The 8,453-nt window shown below is 43.1% G+C and overlaps 1 protein-coding gene across 1 annotated transcript; it reads left to right on the top strand.

Annotated features, from left to right (window-relative positions):
* Positions 1-512: 512 nt before the first annotated feature.
* On the top strand, positions 513-8,196 carry GCM1 (glial cells missing transcription factor 1). The gene is made up of 5 exons (XM_035543111.2): positions 513-648; positions 2,301-2,553; positions 3,595-3,707; positions 4,722-4,850; positions 7,551-8,196. Exons 1-5 carry the CDS (start codon positions 547-549, stop codon positions 8,112-8,114), a joined length of 1,161 nt encoding a protein of 386 aa, XP_035399004.1. The 5' UTR covers positions 513-546; the 3' UTR covers positions 8,115-8,196.
* The last annotated feature ends 257 nt before the right edge of the window (positions 8,197-8,453 follow it).

The following is an 8,453-nucleotide window of genomic DNA, read 5'->3' as shown; positions in this document are numbered from 1 at the left end:
CTTGGAGATGCCAACAGTTCTTGAAATGTCTGAGAGCCATCTCATTTGACATGGTGTAGCAGTCCCCTCTTGTTGCTCACCTCTCTCATGTGCAGTACATGAAATGCCTACCGGGTAAGCAGCAACTCAAAGCACCCTCAGCAGCCACCGAGTTCTTCAATCAGTTTCTCTCTGGGAATATTCATCCAGAGTTAGACCACATGTGAAAGAGTCTGTCAGAGGAGTTACAAGACTGTAAACCTGGTGGGACCCAGCAAAATAAAGCAGACAACAGCACGATTTGCTTGCTGTTAACCGTGCCTCTGTAACATCACAGTCTATCTCTAAGCTATATTTTCCACTGCATTGCTGGCTTGCAAAACTTTTAATGGAACAAGTTTTTCTGGCAGAAGAACACTGATTTTTATCTTTAATGAGCAGCCTCTCTATCATTTAGCTTCAGGAAACAGCTTCCTGGTTGTAAACTGCTTGAGAGCGCTGACAGCCAGTCAACTTCAAAAGCAGCCAGTAGAGACTTTCTTGCAAAGTTTGGGAAGGAACTCAAAAATGCTGAGGGCTGCAGACAATGTTGTTATGGAGCAGGAGGGCTCTGCTTCCAGAAATGGAGAAATGACAAGTTGGGATATCAATGACATCAAACTTCCCCAGGTATGTGTCCGTGTCTTAGAAATTTAGCCAGTTTTGACCAGTCTTCTCCACTTCAAAAATAACCTTAAAATCTCTCTTTCCTCTTCTGCATCTTGTTGTCTTTATGCTTTTTATCACCTTGAGTTATGGGATGCTGTTGGCTGAAGGGCTAGAAAATAGCCAGTAAAATATCAAAGTTTCCATGCATTTTCCCTTTAATATACTATTGGAAAAGCTGTTGATACAGTAAATATAGCGATGCTACAGATTCATTGTCCCTCTAGTCCATTGGTGGACCAGATGCAGAGAAGGTGGGAAAAATTTTCTCTTGCTTTGCATGCTCGATTGGAGACACCTGGGACTTGATTTTTCCTGTGGGAAGTGCTTTATGAGAAGAGCACAGCGCCTTGCAGCTCTGTGTGCTCAGCCTTGCTGCAGACCAGGCTCCAGTCAAGTGAGCTGGCTTTTGGCATGGGGCAACACTCCTTTTGGGCACCTAGTAGAAGCTTGCCTGCTGTGGGCTGGAAGTCTGTTTTGCAGAGACGTGCTGAGAGGCAGCATAGTGGTCTTTCCTTCCCTCAGTCCTTTTCTTGTCCACCTACCTCAAAATCTCATCCATGTTCTCCACTGAAAACCCACAGCACCCCACAACCCCAGTGTCATCTCCCTGTTTCTTGCCTTAGCACATTTGTGCCAGATTCTCCTGCTGGGTTCCTTCACCATCCAGCTTCACCTTTCAACCCTGTCTTCTTACCCGATCCCAGTTTCTTCCCTACTGTTGTTTGCCTAACACTGCTGTTTGCCTAAAACCTCCATGTCCCAGGCTACTTCTTGCACTGTCCTCCACCCCAAGGCCACCTGCACCTGCATTTCAGCCTGCAGGCTTCCTCCACACCCTTCCCAGTGCTCTCCAATGGCTCCTGGAGGAACAGTTGTTTTTTTTTTTCTCAGTTCATATCCTTACTGTTGTAATGGCTCTCAGTGGCTGGGATCAGCATTTTTAAAGAAAATCCTGTTAAGTTTTTGTACCCCTGCTAGGATCAGCCTTTTCCCTCCAAAAACATCAGAGGGTATGTTTTGTGCTTTACAGCTTACTGCATTTGTTTTGGCTTTGCTTAGTCCACAGTAGTGAAAATAAAACCTAACCAAGTTGTTCTTTGTGTTGGACTTCAAAAAAAATTTGCTGGTAAGTCTTCCATGGCACTTAGGCCAAAAGGAACCAAAATCTAGACCAAAAGACCTACAGATGTGGGAGTAGCCTCAGTCCGATTCTGTATTTGCCCTTTTTCCAACAAGTCGAGCCAAATCAAGCCAAGTGACTCACTGTAATGCTGCCTGGATGGCAAAATAGGAAAGTATGTGCTGTTATGTCAGGTGCCCCACCTTCCCCTCCTGGGGCAGTCCTGCGCTGAGCTGGACCCACAGGTGGGTGAGAGCTGCCTGCTGGCCAGGCTTTCCTGATGGTTTTGGGTTTGCGAGGAGCCCTGGGGAGTTGAATTTTTTTCTTTCTTCCCTCTGCCACTTTCTCCTGGGAGCTGAGCTTCCAGCCTGCATTGCTGCTGTGGTGCCAGAGTGACCCAGACTAGAGGAGACCCAGCAGAAGACCAGGTCTGCTGGCTCCTCCACGAGCTCTTCTCTTCCCCGGCCTAACACCAGCTCTGGTCTCTTTGCAGGACGTGAGACAGATAGACTGGTTTCAGGAATGGCCGGATTCCTATGTGAAACATATCTATAGCTCAGAGGATAAAAACGCTCAGAGGCACCACAGTAGCTGGGCAATGAGAAACACCAACAACCACAACTCGCGCATCCTGAAGAAGTCCTGCCTTGGGGTGGTGGTCTGCGGCAACGACTGCTCGACCCTGGATGGGAGGAAAATCTACCTTAGGCCAGCCATATGTGATAAAGCTAGGCAGAAACAACAGAGTGAGTATGAGGATGGCTGCTCTTTAAATGGCAGTTGATGAGAGAACACAACATAAAACAAAGCAAAGTAGAGCAAACCCTTCGGATTATCCACCCTTCCCTGTGCCATTCCTTACGTTCAAATGCAACTCTTGATTTTGGAAGAATGCATTTCACATTTCATACTGCTGGGGAGAGGGAGGTTGTTTGCCTGTGTCTTTTATTTTTTTTTCTTTTTTTTTTTATTATTTTTTCTTTTTTTTCTTTTTCTTTCTTTCTTAATCTGTATTTCTGATGGAAATTGGTTAGAGGCTGATTTCTCAGGCCCATGAGAGAGGGTCCTGAGAAGGCTGTGCAGCATAGGCAGCTTCCTGCTGTGCTGTTCCTGGTGACCTGAGTGGTGGCTTCATTATTTCATGGGCCCAAGAGTAACTCAGGAGAGTCTTGCAGGAAAGAAGATGCTCGTAAACTATGATGACTGGAAAATAGGCCTCGTACCTACGTCATCAGAAACAAAACAGTGCAAACAGAGAAAATGAGCTGGACACACATTCTTAATGAAACTATTCCAAGCACTTCTTGATTGCTCACTAGAGCTAGCACATACTGATTTCTGAAACTGATGAACGTTTTGGCTAAAGAAAGGTTTTACTCAGGCACTCACTGAGGTCAGAATGATGTCCTTTAAAATAATCAGACAAGAACATATTTGACATTCTACTTCCAAATTAAAAGAACTGAAAGAAAAAAAAAAGTGAAACTTTGAAGGTAAAAGCCCTTTCTTTAGAAATAAATGACCACACTAAATCAGAATAAAGCTATAACAGCAATAATCTTTGCCAGTTATATTTAGTAATTAAACAGAATGAAGGTAAAAAAAATTTGTTTGCTTACATTAAGTTTTATTTATGTTTGATTTTTTTTTTTACATAGCTTTTCCCTAGTGTAATTTCTAAGCCCCAGACTAGAAGTGGCAATCCACAATCAATGAAACCATTGCATCAGACGGGATTCATCTGACTGGTGTTTCATAGGAACTATTTCCCACTGTCTTTGCTCCAGGGAAATGCTGTCCAAACTGCAACGGACCCCTGCGGCTCCTTTCCTGCCGAGGCCACGGTGGTTACCCCGTTACCAACTTCTGGAGGCATGAAGGCCAGTTCATATTTTTTCAGGTTGGTATACGATTACCTTACATTATGCAGGTTAATTTTAAATACTATTTTTTATATTGATTAAGGACATAGTTTGTTCCAACAAATAAGGGCCATTGAATATGACAAGGTCAAGTGGTTGTAAGGACAAATATTTTCACAATGAGTATGAAAGGTCCAGAACAACTTCATCTAACTCTGAAGGTACCCCTGCAGGAAGTTGAGTTAGATCTCCAAAGGTCCCTCCCAACCTAAATTAATCTATGCTTCTATGATTTTACAGCACATTACATTTTTCATTTAGGCTCTCACCAAAACCTGTTGATTTTGAAACCCTTTGCCTCCGGTACATAGGAACAAACAAATGCTCAAAGGATCTGAACTGCCATGTTATATCAACCTCTCTGAGATACCATGTATAGGTATGAGGCTATCCCAAGGGATTGTCTATGGAAAACGCCATCTATGCATTATATGCAACTTATACCTGGAAAAAAAGTTTGCATGCAAATGTTTGTATAATGGGCACTATTTTGGGAAGCCATACTCCCAGTTTACTTCCACAAAGGCTGTTTTGTCTCCTGTTTTCCAGTCTTCTGAATCTTTACACTTGTCTTTCGCTTACATGCAAGTTAAAAAAAAGATTAATTCTCAGTGGAAGCTAATGGAAATTATTGTCCTGATAAACTTGTCTGAAGTCTAAGAAGACTGAAAACGACTGTAGGGGCATTGTAGCCAGGCTTCGGCTGACATTGTGGCTTCAATTGGGTCTCCAGTGTGGGGTGTCTCTTCTGCATATAAATGTGGTGTACTGGTTTATTGTGCTTTTACTCATTTAAGGAAATTTCTGCCCCATCACACCTTATTTGAGATCTGTTTGTTACTTGAGCTCACGTTAAATAAGTCTTAATAATGCAAATCATTAAACTAGGCTGTGTGTGTGTTTTTGGCCAGTGGAAAAAAAAACCAACTGCTCCCTTTATATTAATAACAAGGTTGTTTTTAACTTTAACATATCACAATTACTTTCTAAAGTCCAAAGGGGCTCATGACCATCCACGTCCAGAAACAAAACTAGAAGCTGAAGCACGGAGGTCAGTCCAAAAAGCACGGACAGCTTTTTCTCCACCTTCTCCTAGGTTAAAAAGACTCCGGGAGATCAAGGTAACTTTTATTATCAATAAATGAAATTGCAGGGTGAGGGATCCAAAGTCCAACACATTGTACTGAGGAGGTTAGCTAGGCTTTGGTTTTGGTGGGAGCAGGCTTTAGGTCTCTGCATACTACCAGGTGAAGAAGGAACAAGGGTGTCCTGAGCATCCTGCTCAGCTCAGCACTGCTGTCGATTGCCAGCATCCCCCAGCCAGAGCCCCTTCGAGCCTGGTGGCAGCAGGAGATTACCTCTACACTGATAAACAAAGCAGGGCTGGAGGACTACCACTTCACTATTCACATGGCCCTTGGCATGGTTTTGGCCAGTGTGAACTCATGCTTGCAGACAGTCCTTGGCCTCATTTTATTTAGTGGTGTGGACGTAGCTTTGGAACTCCATCTCTTTCCTGGTTTAAAATGCAAGAGTTCTCTTCAGAAAATTTTCCTACAAGTGTTCTGTTAATGCTGCCCCATAAATTAAATTATTTATAAATAAATCTGGGAAGAAAGTAATTGGATATTTGGTCTAACCAATATTGATACTTAAGGAGAATATTAGTAGGTTTTAATTGGAGTTAACTATAGTATTGATTACAGCACCTCATGAGAAAATTGTAACAAATGAACACTCAGAAACTGGGCAATGGCAATAACTGGGCTCAGGAGGAAGATTTGTGTGTGTGTGTACACACACATAAACACACTGCATACTATTTTACAACTGAATACAATATACAATATTACCTATATTGTATGTCTATTTTATACTGAGTATGGGTGTGGAAGCACTTGTGGAAGAGAGCATCTACACAAATCCCACAGACCATTGTGTGCCTGATGGAGGGAACCATGTAGAGCAGTGAGGGTGAGGCTGCCTCTAGTGACATTCCTTGCAAAGGTTGTGTTACACTCACCTGTACACCACCAGTCTTTCCATGCAGTTTGTCTTTTGATGTGCTGAAGATGGTGTATCCTCCCCAGCCTGGAGTTAAGGATAGTACTTACAGCCTCTTTGTCCACAGAGTAAAGGGATAATAGGACCGGGTGGGGAAGCTGGGGAATCCAGGTGTCCAAGAAATAGATAAAGAGTGAGCAGAGGAAGTCAAATCCATTTGAATGGAATATGAATTTAAAAGCTGAGCCTATTTCTGCTGGAAATATTAAAAAGGACACTAAAAAACAGAGATAAGGAGTGACGCTGATGAAGACACTCTGATTTGGGATCAGACAGTTGGAGAATACGTGACGGACAGACAGTGACATCTTGACACAAGTGCGTGGGAACACAAAGAGATGAACTTCCATGTTATTATCTAACATATACTGAAACAATGATTTTCATACTGTTGGTTTAATTTTGTCCTTATGATCACACTGAATTAATCCTCACTTACTGAGCCACATGGCATTTTTTGCTTTTATTCCCAAGTCTACATGTCTAGAGGGTAGGACCCTCTTTCTCTTTCTCTTTCTACAACATCTTCCTGTTCTCTTTCTTTTTTTTTTTTGTACCTCATATTGTGTACAAGTAGGAACTACTCCTACATATCACCTAATAAACATCTAACTATCTAATAAATATCTAACAGCCCACTCTTCACCTGCTCTGACTCCATGCAGTCAGGGTGAGTCCATTTACCTTCAGCTGGCTTTTCAGTTCATTGCTCTCAGGCAGGTTTGTCTTGGAAATGACCCGTTGTATTCCTGTTTTTGCCATGAACAGATGTAATACAACATACTCAGCAGTCTGATTTCACATGCAGAGTTTGTGTTGCTGAATTTTCTCCTTAGAAAATTCAATTTTGATGTGCTCACAAGATACGAGACAGGAGAACTGTAGAAAATACATGAGTCCAAAATAGAAAAAGTGATATGTAGGATGTTTTCTCGATGGCATCACCTGTTTTTAGCTGAAGATGGGCTGGTCCTACATCAGGTCATTGGAATTTCTCCTCCTGGTAAGGGGAGAGCTTTGCTACTCTGGCAGTCAACAAGTCAGAAAATCACTATAATTAAATGTATGCAAAAGCAGGATTACAAAGAAATGAGACCTGTAAGTACTAATCAGAAATGATAGCACAGAGTGAGTGTTGTGAAAGGAATTAAAGTGTGTAAAATTGTAATCCAATAATTAGGGCATTTAAGGAAGTTGAAAATTATCCAGGAAAAAAAAATGACTCAGAAGAATAATTCCAGTGTACTGTTCCCTCCTTGAACGAAATATCTCTTTGTGCACTCAAAAAAAAAAAAAAAACAGTTAAAAATAGAAGTAAAGATTCTTAAAAAACTGGAGCATAATATTGGATCAGAAAGGTCACTTCAAAACAATCAGTTACAAAAATCTTTTCCAGTTTTTCCAAACTCTATAGAAATAATTTAAATTCTGTGGAAGCGAATTAGAATTAATATTAAAATAATTTCATTTTCAGGTGCTTCTTCAGTATATCCTGAGAGCTGTGAATGTAAGATCTAGTGGTTATTTAATATTAAATAAGGATTTGGGTGCAAACTGATGAACCAAGCCCACAACCGTGACATCAGAGCCCCTGTTTGGTTTGTCCCAAAGCCCCCAGGCACTACTCTGAAAGGAGGCCCTGCTGCTTTGCCTGCTTCATTACCCACATTAATTGAACGCCTTTTTGAATGCATTGACCTGCTGTTGTTTTATGTTGCTAAACTGGACTGCGTTTCACTAAACCCTTCCTTTCCTAGTCTCTGGCAGGTGAGACGCCCACCCAGGAGGCCTTGCCTTTGCTGCTTTCCAAGCCGGATGGTTACGTGCTACCTGCCAGTTTTGGGGGACATTTAAGCAAACGCTCTCCAGAGCAGACACCGAGCAGCTGCTTTGGGCAGCCGCCGTACCTGAGGGTGGCTGGGGAGGACAAGGAGGGCCGGGTGCACCCTGCCCATGGCGGCTCATGCACACAGGCCTGGAGCAGCACCCAGCAGGTCCCCAGCGTGCCACCGGTGACAAAGGGTGACCATAACCCCCTCAGGCCTGGTGCTGGTCCTTCAGGGGAGGAAACCTGCAAGAGAAAAGGCCTTCTGGCCTACAGCAGCGGCTGCCATACCTTCCCTCCTCCACCATACCCCCCGCCTCAGCAAGGGCCCTGCCTGGTGGGGTCACACCACCACCACCATCACCACCACCATCACCACCACCACCTCCCAGCACTCCTCAAGGGAGGCCAACGAGATGAGGAAGAGGCAAAGCACTGTACAAACCCCAGCTACTGCAACAACGACATGTTTTTTAACCTGTACCCGTTACGGTGACCGAGTTAACATTTCCTCTCTGTCATCCACTTCTGGCAATGTGGCTAGCTCTCCATCCCCGGCTACCATGCTGATTCCCTCTTTATCTTCTCTTTTAGACCTGAGGAAGGGCTTCTGTGCCTGCAGACCCATCTCTGCTCCTTTTTTTTTTTCTCTAAAAAATAAAAATAAAATTTAAAAATTCCCCCACTAATTCATTGATCTGATAAAAAGCATCATCTCTTTCTACAAACTACCTTGCTACTATCGCATTTTGGTAGCATTTCATACCACCAGTCCTACGACTATACTGGCTGACCCAGTTTCAGACGTGTATTTTGAAGGTGCCTCACCGCTTTT

This window comes from Cygnus atratus, chromosome 3, assembly GCF_013377495.2.
Source record: "Cygnus atratus isolate AKBS03 ecotype Queensland, Australia chromosome 3, CAtr_DNAZoo_HiC_assembly, whole genome shotgun sequence".
NCBI classification, from domain to species: domain Eukaryota; kingdom Metazoa; phylum Chordata; class Aves; order Anseriformes; family Anatidae; genus Cygnus; species Cygnus atratus.
Note: the sequence above shows the minus strand (reverse complement) of the source record. Positions and strands in the feature narration are given on the sequence as shown.

Excerpts from the sequence above, each read along its gene's own strand:
- GCM1 (XM_035543111.2), top strand. The coding sequence starts at position 547 with ATGCTGAGGGCTGCAGACAATGTTGTTATGGAGCAGGAGGGCTCTGCT. Across the intron at positions 2,554-3,594 it reads AGCTAGGCAGAAACAACAGA|GGAAATGCTGTCCAAACTGC; the intron begins GTGAGTATGAGG and ends TCTTTGCTCCAG. Across the intron at positions 4,851-7,550 it reads AAAGACTCCGGGAGATCAAG|TCTCTGGCAGGTGAGACGCC; the intron begins GTAACTTTTATT and ends TTCCTTTCCTAG.